Source organism: Aethalodelphis obliquidens, unplaced genomic scaffold, assembly GCF_003676395.1.
Source record: "Aethalodelphis obliquidens isolate GAN/ISIS:26980383/991018 unplaced genomic scaffold, ASM367639v1 scaffold44, whole genome shotgun sequence".
NCBI classification, from domain to species: domain Eukaryota; kingdom Metazoa; phylum Chordata; class Mammalia; order Artiodactyla; family Delphinidae; genus Aethalodelphis; species Aethalodelphis obliquidens.
The window spans coordinates 11,762,675-11,778,735 of NW_020837988.1; the positions used below are offsets into that span (position 1 = coordinate 11,762,675).

The 16,061-nt window shown below is 49.1% G+C and overlaps 1 protein-coding gene across 3 annotated transcripts in view; it reads right to left on the reverse strand.

The window, feature by feature from the left end:
- NPLOC4 (NPL4 homolog, ubiquitin recognition factor) overlaps positions 1–16,061 on the reverse strand; it is a 56,029-nt gene that overhangs the window by 6,805 nt on the left and 33,163 nt on the right. For 2 of the 3 annotated variants that reach the window (XM_027080998.1, XM_027081000.1), the window contains 4 exons: positions 15,070–15,230; positions 4,735–4,806; positions 1,978–2,073; positions 707–823 (listed from right to left, as the gene is read on the reverse strand). In XM_027080998.1, coding sequence (XP_026936799.1) covers positions 707–823; positions 1,978–2,073; positions 4,735–4,806; positions 15,070–15,230 — 446 coding nt within the window. The remainder of the gene's footprint in view (positions 1–706; positions 824–1,977; positions 2,074–4,734; positions 4,807–15,069; positions 15,231–16,061) is intronic. The other variant, XM_027080999.1, reaches the window with a different exon arrangement.

The window sequence follows — 16,061 nt, forward strand, 5'->3', positions numbered from 1 at the left end:
TAGTTTGGACAAAACACAGACACAAGATATAAGAACAGCTATAGGCCACCTGACATAGAAAAGCAGTGGGAGGAAGGAGCCTCTCCTTTCTACTCTGTCACCTCGCAGAAATGCATTTCCTTGGGTCCCAAGCAGGAAAAGGGCCAAAGTAAAAGGACAGCCATGACACAACCCATGCAAGGGGCTTCCTGGCCGGCCCTGCTGGCCCTGTGCTGCTCAGAAAGCAGCCGCCATCTGTAACACTCGCCCTCATCTCCCCCAACAGCATGTCTTAAAAACGCCAACTGTGCAGCTGTGTGCCTGGGGCCTGGACGCTGGCCAACCTTCTGGGCCAAGGTGATAAACTGGAGCTGATTCGGGAAGAGGGGAGAGAGATCGGGAAGAAGCAGAGGCTGGGATTCTCAAACTGTTCCAACAGGAATTTTTAAATTGTTGGATCCCTCATGTTCCCACTAGAAGGACACAGAGCTAAGCGGCCTCTGCGTCCCATGTGGTTCTAACAAATGGAGGAACTGTCCTCCATCACAGAGGGCAGACACTTTTGAACAAGCTGTTCCAGTGTAAACGCTGCAAGTGAAAAATTCACCTTTCTATCAAGGCCTTTGTGCAAAGCTGCTGCCCACAGGACAGGTTAAGGGGGACTTAGCTGCTCTGGTGCTGCCCAGCATGCTCTGGTCTGAGGAGTAGAAGCCCACTTGGCCCGTACCTGCAGAGGCATGACGTCATTGGTGACCAGGAACAGCAGGAGGTGGAAATCCGAGATAGTGTCCAGGAACACGGATGAGGTGTTCTGAGACAGGTAGGTGGCCAGGCTGTGGAAGTCCTGGAGTGCCAGGTATGGGGGGAGACAGACACGAGCACCCGTTAGTCCCAAGCCAGAGTCGCAGGAAAGCCACTGTCCTACAAAGATGGAACTGAACACGTTCGGCGCTGATGGATGGGCCTCCCCGTCTCCTTCCAGAACCACTTACTGGGAGCCAAGGACAGAGGAATGCACAGTTGCAGAATAAGCTGTGGCCTCATCTCCCAGGAAAACACTCTCAGTACATTTGACTTATGGAAGACTGTAAGCAACATGTCTGTGAAGCTGACCCAGCTGTGAGACATGTTCAAACTCACCTCTGGGGGCCAGTGGGAGTGGGAAGGGCCACTGCGGGGCTGGGAGAAGCCCCGTCTGTCTAGGTACATTGTTGATCCAGGGCAGCACGGTAGTGAGGAGTAGGAATCGGGGGGCGGTGGGGAGGATTACGTGACACTAACACTTTCAACAGGAGTGAAAGCGGGAGATTCAAGAGTGCCACCCCAGTCAGTGGCTCTGCACCTCCACAAGCACCTGGGCAGATGGGCAGTGAGGAAACCAAAGCAACAGAGAGGCCTTGTACACTAATCACAGCTTCAGAAGACAATCTCACTGTACACATTCTTTAACCAGGCCCCTTTCTGTAGTGCCTGTTATCAACTTGGGATGTGTGTTCACAGACCATTGATGTGGCAGGACAAGGCAGTCACAGCAGTTCTGATCGGGCCTGATGTGCAGGTGAGAGCCAAGGTGGCCAGGCCACATGAGCCCCCACGGCTTGGATGGTGCCTGAGAAACATGGCAGGGTAATGAGGTAGGGGGCAGAGCACGCAGCAAAGTGAGACATTGTCACAAAAGACAACGCTTACCAACAATCAATAACGTTGTTGGGAGAGGACAAGAAGTGACCAATAAAACAGGCCCCCTGAGAATGGTCCTTCCAGCAAATCCACAGGCCTGAGGGCTTACAGGGATTTGCCTCTGTGCTCATCCACTGCCCCTGCCCTGGAGAGGGCTCATGTGATCAGCAGTGTCTTAGACAAAGGCCTAGCCAGGTTTTGTCACAAAAACAAATCAGGAGAGTCAGAAAGCTTGCTACTTTCTAGAAAAACAATAGTGACACTAGATAAACAAACAGTAGGGACTCTAAATTATGTTTCTAAAGACAAAGAGCTTACCTGTGTCTCACCCAATACATCCCGGTTTTCAATAGGAAATGGATTTTGTGAAATAGAAAAAGTATAAACTGGATCCTTGGGGAAAGTTGTTGTGATCTAATGAACGAAAACACAAACCCGTGATAAATTAACTGTGCTATAAACAAGGGTGTGGGCCCTGAGCACACCCCTCCCTGGAGCCCTGAGCTGCTCACAGCAGCAAGAGTCCTAACTGTTCTACACTGAAGGGAATGCTTAACTATTAGGACAGCCCCTAAATGAAAACTCTGAAAACTGTGACTCTGGAAGGCAAACGGAAGAATCGTTTTTCATGACTGGTAAGATCATGGTGCCTGTGGGCAGGTTCCTAACTCCAGCCCCACTGGGACGGCCTCTCACACAGCTGCTCTCCTGCTGCCGCGGGTGAACCAGAGAGTGGGCCACAGGAAAGAGCACAGGTGTGAGCGCCATCTCAGGAGCAGACTCTGTTCCTGTCACCGGGTCTGGAGGGCATGTGCAGAACCAGCCCCTGATGGTTTTGAGAGCCACAGTGCCCTCCAGCGAGCTGGCTGAAGTCTTCTGAATTCCCAGGCACCACTCCATGGAGCCTGGGCATGTCCAGGCAGGAAGAGAAGCAAGGCCATTGAGATGCAGGCATGGTTCTCGCCTGAAGATGGCTGGAGTCAGGAGCTTGTGTCCAAAGGGGAGCCTAAGCCCTTCATTTGGCTCAGACATGCTTTAGAAACGACAGACGGGATTTTAAATCCTACAATCAATAGAAGCTACAGGGACAGTGGCAAATGTGCAAGAATCAATACAAGTACAGTTTCTCATTCCTCCTGGCAGATGCTCCTCCCCCAAAACACACCCAAGTGTTAGCCATCATCAGCCATCTTTTGGTTGACACAGCTTTTTCTCTGCAATATAACACTAGCAGCAGCAGATTATACCTCGTCCAGATTTAGCGTAGCTATTCTGGTTCCTTCGGGACTATTTCTAAAGAATGAAAATGTTGCTCTGGCCTGTTTTCTGCATCAGTGAAGGCAGCGAGCTGTTCCAGGCCTGCTGGCCCAGGACCTGCTGTGACTGTGCCAGCGCTGTGAACGGTAAGCTGAGCCATCAGCAGCTCCCTAAATCGAGCCCCGCTGGCCTTTTATGGACGAGACCACGTGGCCTCAGGGCACAAGGTGTGGCCTTGAGCACACTGCCAAGTCCTACTGTGAGGCCTCGCTCTGTTCATCAGAGAGATACAGACGACCAGAGAGCCCAAGCCTCCTAAGGCTGCCGTGAGGATCAAATGCACCCAGACACGTGGAGCCCACAGAATGGGTGGCACATGTGGGGCTCAGTCTCAACTGTTGTCATGATTCTAGAGATGGCAGAGGGGCCACTCTGCTGCAGAGGCAAGGCCTGTGGCCTGCTCTCGCCCCTCGCTTTGAAAGGCAGATAAAGGAGTGGACCAGCAACAACAGTAGACCCACTAGTTAAGTAAATGTGGAATTAGGGAAGTATTTGTTAGACCTGTAATTGCAACAGACCTTGGAGAGCAACAGAACCGAGGTTCACACTGCAGCCTGAACATCCCAGATGCCGGGGGAGAGGATGCAGGGTGGTGAGCACTTTGTTTTGTGCTCAAATCCTCTCCCTACCCAGCCTGCCTTGTCACCTAGCTGATGCCTGGCCACCTGCAGAGCACCTCTGCAGAAGCCTGGAAGAGCCACCTGGTCATGAGGTTTAGTCATCAGATGCCCTGGTCAGGTTGGGGTCTGGGGCCGGGCGAGGAGCTGAGCACACCTGTCTGGGCACCTGCTCCAACCTCCTTCCACAGTAAGAGAGCGCTTGGGTATCACAGGGTGGAATGCTCCCCCATCAACCAAACACTACAGTGACAACCACTAAGGCAAGAACTTAGCTCCTTTGTGAAAGGAAAGGGATGGGGAGGCCATTGGGAGAGAAGACCTCAGGAAGCTGGCTTTAAATCACGCAGACTCCTCCTAAGTGTATGCTCCATCAATCTGTTTTCATCTTAATTACACCCTAGGTAGTCTAAAAAGCAGATGCCTTTATGGCCTAGGTAATAAATATGTTCTCGGGAGCTGTCAGTTGGAATGGAGCGTTGGCGGGCTCAGCTCACAGGGACCCACTGCTCCAAATGCAATGATACTTTATGGCCTGAATCATATGCCCATCCTAGTCCAAATGCAGCCTGAATTCATCCTGGCAGGCAGCAATTAGGAAATGAGCCGCCTCCCATACCCTTTGGACAGAGCGCTGACTACTGCAAATGCATCAGGCTCTAGTCCTGCAGCACGCACTCCCCTCTGCACTGTGGCCACATCTCCGTGAGCAGAGCACACCCCCAGAAAGGAGCTGAGACTTGGGGAAGGCGTGTCGGTACCAGGTACCTTCTTGGCTCCCGGAGTGCCCCCCTGGAGACCATGCTGCCCCCACGAGTGGGCCTCTGAGCTGTGGCCAGGGCAGCACCTGTGCACAGAGCCAGGGAGAGGCTCGCTGACCTCCAGAGGCTGCTTGGCCTTGTCGGTGGTCCTTTGCTACACTTTAGGTTGGGAGAAGTTAACCCCTTAAATTGTTTTTAAGGAAATAAAAAACGAAAAGCCCTTAAGGTTTCTAGCTTTTCAGGGATGCCAGGAGCTCAGTGACTCAGAACACCTCTGGATGCCTGTCCTGTGCAGGCAGAAGAGCAGGTATTCAAGCCGCCACCCTTGCGAGGCCACCCCAAGCCGTCCTGACCTCCAGGGGGAGATGACACACACTTACGTCTATGATCAGATACTCCACGGGCAGGGGGCGAGCCAGCTGGGTAATCTCGTTGCCAAACTTGTCTATGTCCTGAAACACAAGACAAAGGTCCAGGGAGTGAGTGCAGGTGTGCCGACCTGTGACAGGTTTTCCATTCACACGCTTGTCTCACCCCTTAAATTACTACAATTCTTGTTGAAGTATATGAAAAGCAGAGAGGAAAATGTGCATATTTTTGCAGTGAATCCACCTTCCATCACTTCTTGGAGCTCTTGATGACGGCCAAGACTCAAGAAAGCAGCCTTGGGGGCTTCCCTGGTGGCGCAGTGGTTAAGAATCTGCCTGCCAATGCAGAGTACACAGGTTCGAGCCCTGGTCGGGAAAGATCCCATATGCCGCAGAGCAACTAAGCCTATGCGCCACAACTATTGAGCCTATGCTCTAGAGTCCGTGAGCCACAATTACTAAGCCCATGCACCACAACTACTGAAGCCCGCGCACCTAGAGCCCATGCTCCACAACAAGAGAAGCCACCACAATGAGAATCCCACGCACTGCAACGAAGACCCAACGTAGCAACAAACAAATATACATATATATATATATATATATATATATATATATATATAGCACCAGCTTGGTGCTAAAGCTGTGGAGACACAGACCCCGGGCTCCCACCCCGTCAGGCTACATCTGTACCCCTCCTCCTCTATAAGCTCTCCTAGTCTCACACCTGAATGCTAACTCTTAACAACCTTACACACACCTCTGGAAACCCAACTTCATGGAAACTTAATCCTTATACATTAATAAAATAAACACACACACAAATCAGTACACATACACACAAATACGCAGACATGGAAAACCACCACCACCAATCTGTCAAAGTCTAAACTTCTTTTGCTTTATCAGATGCATGGAACATAGTTTAATTATGGGGAAAAATGGCCAGCATATGTTCATTAATCATAAAATGAAAATGAGATCTGATTTATGTCAAACTTGCTGAGTTCAAACACAGCTCTAGAAATAAATTCATAAGAACCAACACTTTTCATTAAAGATTCTGCAAGAGGGGGTCATATTTTCTATTTAAATCATCACTTAACATTATATAAATCATTCAAGTCATATATAAATTATACATCCATAATTTCCAATTATGGGGCCTTACATAAAAGTTTATGTTTATTAAAGCTCAGACCCTAATGGGTGTCAAGCAGATCTCTCTGAGGTGTGCAGGTGACACAAAGCCACCCCTAGCACATCACAACTTCCGGGGATGTCAGAGGCCCATGCCATCTTTTGAGACAACCTTCTCAGGCTGTCCTACATTAAACCGAGTCCATTATCCTAATAGGAATTCCAGAGGCTCCATGTGGCCCTGCTCTTTTTTTATTTTATTTTCCCCAGAAATTAAACTCTCTGGTCCGCAGCACATCTCAGATTATCCACACCTTCCCTACCTTTTCTCTGTTCACAACCCAGAGAGTTGCTAGCAAGAACCTGCCCCTCTGCCCTTCCAGAAAACGGTCCAAATACATCTAACCAAACACATCTAAGCCAGCCACATAGGGAGCAGGAGCACCATCAAAGGACAGGTTCCTGGAAACAGTGTCCGTTCTGTCTGTCTGCCTTCCTTTGAGGTTGGAATACTGTCCCTTCCACCTGGGCAAGAGTCCCTGGTCCTTCCGCATGCTCGTTGCTGCAGCAGGTAGGCTGGGCCTGGCTTTCCGTGGCTCTACCAGCTTTGACAGTGGCAGCCCAAGGTATGAGGCCTGCTGAGTGGGTCCTGGGGCCCCAGAAGCGGTAGTTTCTACTGGAGGAAATACGGTAGGAGGCGGGAATCAAACCCAATCGAACTAAATCACCATTTCCAAAAATATACGCTTGCCCCTACAAGAAACAACCTGCAACAATTCACACATAATTAGCCCGTCTGGAATTCATCTTCAAATCTAATTAAGCTCTAATATGCAGAGACATTTTCCCAGCACCTGTTCGCTTTAATCTTCCCCTCTAGGGATGATTCTTGTTAAATGCCCCCCTCTCTTTTTTGTGTGTCATGCTATTCTCTTTCAAATTTAACTACCCCACTGCATCCTTCTGCTCCCCAAGAAAATAAAGGTGCTGCATCCCCTTCTCTTCCCTGGAGGAAAAGCAGGTACCTTCTATCTCTCCCCCATGCCTTCACTCAGATGTTTTTGCCAACCAAGCCTTAGCCCCATACACCATTTTAAAAGGCAATTACTTTTTATGGGCGTTAGCAAATGTCAGGCAGAGTACACTAGGAGGAAGACACCTTAATTCTTAGTTTGGCAGCTGCCAAAGTGTCAGAAATTTTATCTCCACCTGGAGCAAGACACTGGGAGAGTCAGAAATTGAGGTCCCTGGTGCCTCGCTACCTGCTATTGGCCATGTCTGGAAACATCAACAAGAAATCCAGGGATCTCTGTCTTTGTTAGCTCAAAGGCAGGCAGGCTTTGTGCCAGGACAACAGCAAACTCCACTTACTGGGTGGCACCATCTTGCTTTGGAAAAGGAAAAAGAAATCCTTAATGTATTGCTTTTCTTCTTACAAAACTGGCAAGAAGGTAACAAGTGAAACTAGCAGTTTCTGAGACTTCGCAGAATAAAGCAAGAAAAAAATTTCTCAGGACAAAGTTTCTTAAAGAATCCCGTTTAGGACTACCCTGGTGGTGCAGTGGTTAAGAAGCCGCCTGCCTATGCTGGGGACACGGGTTCGAGTTCTGGTCCGAGAACATCCCACATGCCACGGAGTAACTAAGCCCACGCGCCACAACTACAGAGCCTGCTCTCTAGAGCCTGCGTGCCGCAACTACCGAGCCCGCGTGCTGCAACTACTGAAGCCCGCGTGCCTAGAGCCCGTGCTCCACAACAAGAGAAGCCACCGCAATGAGGAGCCCGCACACCGCAACAAAGACCCAATGCAGCCAAATAAAAGAAAAAATTTTTAATTTAAAAATTAAAAAAAGTAAAAGCACTAAAAGAAAATGTAGGTAAATATACAGCTTTGAGGTAAAGAATTACTTCCTAAGTATGATGACAAAGGCAGGAATTACAATGAAAAAGGATTAACGTACCTTTGAAATCACAAAATGTTACACCTTACTTTGTATGAAAAGTATAAAGAAAATGATATCCTGGCATGTGTCTGCAATATATGACAAAGGGTTAATGTATAAAGACTTCACAAACGAATGTTAAAGTGATGAACCACCTTACAAATACCTCAGGGCACACAGAGGCGATTCATAAAGAAAACACCAACACACACAGGGGACTTGGGACAGAGTGAGTGCAGAGCATGGGGTCCTGAGAGCAGGGCCCAGGCAGGCAAGCAGACTAGCGCAGGGCTGGCCTGCGGCACAGTCTGAGCATGTAACTGCAGCCTTCTTGGAGGAACTTTGGGAGACCACACGAAACCCTTGAAATATATGTTATCCTTTGACAAAACAACGCATGGAATGGTTTGCTTGGAATGTCTCAAGTAACTCAGCACACACATGGAGTGAGCTCCTGGATGAGCCACAAAGCACTTCTGGTAAGTGCCAGATGCTGGGACAAACCCATGTCGGGCTGAGGACAGGTCAGTAAATGATTCCTAGGACAGAGAAGACTCCACAGTCCCCCCAGAGAGCGCTGGTCCCCTCCACAGCCACGACGCCGCAGCTGCCTGCATGCTCTCTCCTCCCTGCTGCAGCCACCTGTCAACTCTTCCAACTCCTCAGCACTGAGCCCACAACCACCCTTCATGCCAGGAACCCACCCTGCTGCCCCTCCACCTGGGCAGCTGCCTAAGAGCAGTGTTCCCTGGGGTCTCCAATCTCGGCTTCTCTCCTCTACTTCCAAGGCTTTAATTTGGGGTTTCTGGGCAGATAACCGTGAAAAGGGCCTCTCAACCTCCTTCCGGTCCCACCACATCAAACTTCAAACACGGGCATCTGAACTCACCCCACCCCCCCTGCTCTCACCACTACTCATCAAGGTTTACAACTCCAGCACCCACCACTCACCCAAACCAGAGACCCAGTTCCATCCTGTCCTCCCCGGGACCGTGCAAGGCCCATGGAGCTCTTGGCTCCAGGACACCCTCTCCATCCCCAAATGCCATGGGGAGCAGACACATGTCACCTGGACTGTGGCACCAGCCTTCTCACTGGCCACCGGACTCTGTACCCAGAAAGAATCTTCCACACCGGGGAGCTCCCTCCCCACGGCCTGGCCTTCAGCTCCTCCAGCCGCACCTCACACTGGACGGTAGACCCCACCGCACATCTCTCTCCTGCTGCCCCTCCTGGATCGGCCCTGGCATTTGACACTCATGTTGCTGCAAAAGCCTCCTGCCTCCAGACCCCCCTTCACACCACATCCAGCAAGATTGTTCCAGAATCACCTTCCATCTTTCTTTCTTTGGCTTCTCACTGCCCACCACCCCCATCACGTGCACATTCCAGCCAGACTGAGCCTGGGACCCCTAGATGCACCATGCCCTCTGGACGTGTGGCCCCCAGATGGGCTTCCTCCCCACCTGGCTAACTTCCACGCTGCACTGGACACCTCAACAGCCACCAACAGACCACCTGGGAAGAGAGGATGATTGTGACTTGCTCATCACTGTAGCCCCGGGGTCTGGCGAGGGACGCCGCACCCTATCCACAGCTGGACCGAGTGCAGAGGCTGCGGTTCCAGAGGCAAGGCCCTGTCAACGTCCACGTGTCCATGCATGCACGCAGGGTGCTGGAAGGACAGGTGAAGAGGCGTGTTGGGGTATCTATTTCCTTATTAACCTGTAATGCAGGATTTCCCATAAAAAATATACATTTGATTTCACATTAATAAAATGTTCTTAGTTAATATTTAGAAGGCTTGCACTCCTAATGCACATGGAACCATGCACCTCACCGTTCTGCTGCCCGTCCCCAAGCATCCCCTCGCCGGCTGACTAGATCCTCGCTCCAAAACCCTCCTCTGTGTGCACCTCTCCCCACCTTTACAGGAGGTGCTCCCCGGCCTTTCTTTCACTGGCTGCACGGGACTTCCTAGGACAGACAAATCAGAGCTGTAGACAAGGGTGGACCCTCAAGCTTTCCACCCCCATCTCCTGTGTGAACGCACATACAAACGTGTATACGTACAGGCATCAACATCTACAAGTGTGCCTTTAAAAAACAAAAAGTTAATTGGGATTTTACTGTATATAGATACATTTGTAATTTTAATTTTACATCATGAGTTTTATCCCATACCTTCAAGTAATTTTCAAACACACACCTTTAGTGATCACAGAATATCCCACCATATAGATGTATTGTAATTTAATGCCCGTTATTAGACTTTTAGATTGCTTTAAGTTTTTGTTACCACAGATAACACCATGATGAACAGCCTTAGACAAATATGGGTACGTGTCCTGTTTACAAGGTATATTTTAAATCCAACCCCAAAGCCCACGGGAGGACTAAAAGGATTACTTAAATGTTTGCTTTCATAGGTCTCTTTGCTCAAACTGGTATTTTCCTGAAACGTATGAGAAATGAGTGTCTCAAATCCTACAGGGCTATAAACAATCCTGGGAAGCCCTTCTAGCCTGCTCTCACTAACAGGCAAGTGAGCGATCTAAGAGAACAGCAGCATGATTAAGGAAATAACGTGTGTTCCACGGCAAAAGGGAGCTCTCTTCTTAAGGGCAAGAAACTTACAAGGCATGGAAATAAAAAGCAAATTTCCAACCTGATAAAGGGTACTACAAAAAAACAAAAACAAAAAAACCCACAGCAAACTAATAGTTAATGATGAAATCCCGAAAGCACATCCTTTACAATTAAAAACCAGACAAAAGTGCTGATCACTAGACATTGTTCCAGAAGCCCTAGCCAGCACGAGGAGTGAAAATGAAGGGAAGGGAGAAAAAGAACTGTCACTCCTGGATAATACACTCATCTGTGTGGAGAACCCAGAACACACATACAAATTAGAGGAACAAGTAACAGCTGAACTGCCAAATGGTAGTTTTTATAATATGTAGAAACTACAAAGTACCTAGGAACAATCTAACAAATGACGGACAAGGCTTTCAAGGAGAAAAATCCTAACTTTCTGAGAGAGGTCAAAGAACAAGAAACAAAGGGCAGCATCACACACATTGCGGGGGGGGGGGGGGGGGGGGGGGGCGTGACCTATTTGTTGTGTGCAACCTGCAGGCAAGTCTCCATGAAGGAGTGAAGGGTCAGAACAGTCAGAGCTCGGGAAGAAAAGCAGGGAAGGGCTGTGATGGATCAGGGACGAAGAGTAAAGTTACAGTGACTTGGACAGTGCGACGTTGGTGCTGGCTGAGGAACACCGGCCAGTGGACAGAAGGGGTGACAGAGACACAGCCACGATCACAGAGACGACTGGTAATGGAAAGGCACCACAGATCAACAGAGAAAGAAGAGGGTTTTTCCCAATAAATGGTGTTCAGACAGTATATGACTAAAAACTAAGAAGGAAACTGGGCCCCTATCTCACACCACACATCTGAAATAATCCCAGGTAGAAGAAGAATCCAAAAACATCAACCTTAGAGAAGACAAGATAACAGACTTTCTTTGTGATTCAAAATGCCAACCATAAAGACAAGATTCAGAAAACTGACCACATGGAAACATAAACTTTCTGCCTCAATGACACCATGGGAGTGGAGAGGCAGAGGTGTCACACCCCTGACTGACAGGATTAGAGGCAGGGAGAAAAAGATTGAACCACCCAGGGAAGAAGAGGAAACAGACACAACAAGCACGTTACGGGAGACAGGACGAGCCAACAAAGAAAAAGGAGTCTGGCCTCACTTATGATCAGGACGGCACAGTTACAGCTCAAGGAAATGCCCCATGAGTGTCTGAGTGGGGAGTGGGACTCGGGCCCAAGGCTGCGGAGCGTGGTGGTTCGCACGGCATTCTGCTCGCAGTGGGCACATGCCGAGGTGACATGATGGCCACATGCAGGCAGGTCTCAGCCCACACCGGGATAAGTGAATGTGGCCCATCTCCAAGGACAAAAGAACACAGTTTTGGGTCTACAGTGTGCAGCAACATATAAAACTCAACACCTGCTTTAGGAAAACACACAAAGGAGGTAAAACTAGAAGAAAAGCAAGAATGTCATAGTGCACTCCCGAAGGTAGTGCTCCCTCTGGAGGGGGGAGAAAAGGAGACAGAAGCAGAGAGAGGGATCCAGCAGCTTCAGAGGCCACAGGAACGTTCTGGTCCTTAACTCTGGGGTAGAGACTCAGGATTGGTATTTCTGCTTTTTTTATTCCTTAAACATGTTTTATAAATAATCTTTCATATCTACTCAATATTTAATTTTTTAAAATTAATTTATTTTTGGCTGTGTTGGGTCTTCGTTGCTGTGCGTGGGCTTTCTCTAGTTGCGGCAAGTAGTGGCTACTCTTTGTTGTGGTGTGCAGGCTTCTCACTGCAGTGGCTTCTCTTATTGCGGAGCATGGACTCTAGGCACGCAGGCTTCAGTAGTTGTGGCACGCGGGCTCAGTAGTTGTGGCTCGTAGGCTCTAGAGCGCAGGCTCAGTAGTTGTGGCGCATGGGCTTAGTTGCTCTGTGGCATGTGGGATCTTCCTGGACCAGGGCTCAAACCCTGGTCCCCGGCATTGGCAGGTGGATTCTTAACCACTGTGCCACCAGGGAAGTCCCTATATTTAATTTTTAAAACTCTGAAAAGAGAAAGAAATGGCAGCCTGATGACCCTGGAGCAATGTATTCATGCACACTGAACGCACCGGGGCTGCACAAGCCTCTGTGGTTAAAGGGGAGGGGCTCTCCACAAGGACAACAGGCCCCGTTACGGCCCCCAGACCAGTGAGCTGTGCCACAAGGCTCAGGACGGCAGCCAGCAGGACCACCAGGTCTCAGGGTCTAAAACTGAGTCAAAACATAGATTCTACATTACAAAACAGTGCCATACAAATGCATCTTATAAGATAGAAACTTTTGAGGGAAAGACTGAACCCTCACATTGGTTCCCAGCGTGGTGTGACTTGATGTGTGAATGTTTAATAATGGTTTAAAACTAATGATTCTTCAAAGTACCTGATGCCTACACAGGATTTGTGTAAGGGTGAGATCTGTGTTATCAAGCCAGGTAATTGCTATTAAACACCACAGGAGGGAAGAGACAATGGGAGTTCCTAAACAAGGCTCTTTGGAAATATTTTCTTTCAAGAATGATATGGAGAACCCTTTCCTGGGGCTCCTTACTGTCCCCAAATCTGAGGGGTCATCTAACCAAGTTGTCACAGTCCAGCCTCACTCTGTCCCTCCACTGCCACCACCTGAAAGGAGCAGATACAACAGCGAGGCCTGCCTGCTGCAGAGGAAAGACAGACTGCTCGCTACCTACTGGCCTGGCCTTCCTGGCTCAGTGACAGTCCCCGCCCCCGCAGCCCTCGGACCACGCAGCAGCGCTGATTCAGAAGCAGACTGAAGACTTTCATTCCAAAGAGCTGAGGAGGAGACCAGGAGCAGGGACAAGACTCTCAGGCCCTTGTGCCCTTCCTTTGCACATCACCCACTGCCACAGACACCCACAGCATGGACAAGCCAGCTCTAGACAGGGTCTCAGCCCCACTTCTGATCCCTGAAGAGGTGAAGTCTTTGTCACAATCAGGTAGTCTCTGGTCTCCAAATCACCACCAGGACGAGGCCCCAGAGCCCCTCAGCTTCTAGGCGCTCTCCTGGGTGTCTGATGCATCCCGCAGGTAGTAAGCTGCGCCCATACCACTGAATGCTATTCGGCAATGAAAAGAATGAAGTATTGCAGGCTGCAGGCACGGAGGAACCTTGAGACATTACGGTTAGTGGTGAAAAGTCAGTCACAAAAGACCACACACTGTAGAATTCCATCAGGGAAACCTCAGAGAAAGCAGATCAGCGGTTGCCAGGAGTTGGGAGGACTGGGGAGTAACTGTTAAAGGATGTAGGGCTTCTTTTGGGGGGACAAGAATGTTCTAAAATTAGATTGTGGTGATGATTACACAACCCTGTGAACATCCTAAGAGGCCCTGAGCCGGGCACATTAAATGAGTGAATTGTGTGGTATGTGAATTGCATCTCAATAAAGCTGTTTAAAAATGCAGACTTAGGGACTTCCCTGGTCCAGTGGCTAAGACTACGTGCTCCCAATGAAGGGGGCCTGGGTTTGATCCCTGGTCAGGGAACTTGATCCCACATGCTGCAACTAAAAAATCCCACATGCCGCAACGAAAATCCCACATGTGGCAACAAAGATCCCACGTGCAGCAACTGAGACCTGGTGCAGCCAAATAAATAAATAAATATTTTTAAGAAAGAATTTTAAAAAACTAAATAAAATTTTTAAAAATAAATAAATAAAAATGCAGACTTGCTAGAACAATAAAAACAACAAAACAATGACTAGACATGCACACACTGATATAAAAAAATTGCTGAAAGATATCAAATCATTTTAAAGAAATTAGATCATCACTCTTTCTGGGTTTTCATTGTTTGCCTATTTTATTTCCAGGCCCCTTCTGCCAGCAGGTCTTTGTGGCCTAAGTGCAGTGAGATTGTGAGCAGACCTGTCAACCTAGAACTCCTTACACAGTGAAAATATCCTTCAGAAATGGAGAACAACGTACTTCTCAGACACACAAAAGCAGCCGGGAACACAAGAAATATTAAAGACAGAGCAGTGCCAGATGGAAACCAAAGTCTGCCCAGGACGGGGAACAGGCAGGATGCCTGCCTGTGACCAGAGCAACTCCCATGAGGAGGATGGGAGCCGTGTTGCTAATTCCCAGGGAAGCACCCAACTCCGACTTGTTCAAACCAGATCACAGTTTTCAAAAAAATCATTTTTATAGCTTTCACAGGAAACAAAGGTTTAGAAATGGAGAACGGCTCATCTAAGCGGTTAACCTAAACTTGGTCCCCTCAGGAGAGCCTAACTTCTGCCAAACAGCTCCAACCTTCACTCCTGCTGAGGCCCTGTTAGGCACCATTTCTCCTTTTCAGAAACTGAAACAGTCGGTGTTGCAGTGGTTTCACTTGTATTATGTACCCCTAAACCCAGGGCGTGTCACCCCCACTTCTGCTTATAAGCCCTAACACCACAGAAGCCTGCCTGAGTAGCTAACAAAGGCCCTGGAAATGCCAAAGAGTCCCTTATCCACAAGCTAGGCTCTAGACGACCACGGCTGACCAACAGCTCCCATGGCCAGAATGCACCAAAATTAGCAACGTCCAGGACAGGTCAGTGTCCATGCTGCTCTCCATCCACTTCTCTCTTTCGGTACCGTTGCATTTTTACCTTATAAAACACATCAGGCACGTACTGCTCGCTGCTGGACTCCTTGGCGTAGCCGAGCTCAGGGGCGTCCTTGCAGGGCAGCAGGCACTCATCTCGGACCAGCGCCATGCACTGATTGGACACCTGGTACCCTTCAAAGTGCACCTGGTTGTCGGGGCCACCTGCAAAAGAGAGACCTTCAGTGAGAATCCTCCAAAGGACGTTCAAAACAAGTGTCATCCTTTACTTTGGACCTGCAGAACCAACTCTCATGAGTGTGTCTTGGGTAAGAATCAAAAATGTTTGACAGCAGTTTTATGATAGCCTTGGGCACAAGGCCTTGAGCACAGGGTGTGCAGATGCCACTGCAGCTCCTCAAACAGGCCCCACCAGCGACACACTCTCTCAGAATCGGGAGGCAAGACTGTTAAACCTTCTCCAACACCCACCCAAAAGCATACTTGGGCTTCTGGTTTTTAGTATCACAGAGATGTGAACAACAGACAGAGCCCTGTGTTCCAGCAAATTCTGTTCTTGAGTGAATGCAGGGAGACGAATGGGAGAGGATGGGAGAACACAGAAACCTTTCCCAGCACAGTGTCAGTATTTGCATAGAATGGAGAGCAGCCCTGACCTCAGACACCTGTGCAGCTGGCACATCAAGGAGGCGTGGACCCCACCACAATGCCTAGGAGGTTGCTCTCCTTGCACCGAGCCCTGCCTTCCACGCCTTCCATTCTAACCTCTCTCAGGCCCTGCTCCAAAGAAACCCACAGTAGGGCTTACAGTTTGGGACAAGGGTAAAACCCATCCCAAACGGGTCAGGAGGTCAGGCAGTACCGAGCATGCAGCCATCTTCCTCCCCTGCAGAATCAGGGTCACACTCTGACAACTGTAACAGCCATCATTTTTATGGCTTTGGAGAATTTTAAAAAACCTTCAATATCTCTATCTTAGTTTCTTTGACAAAAACAGAATAAGTTACTGATCAGGGAACAGAAATTTTATCTGTC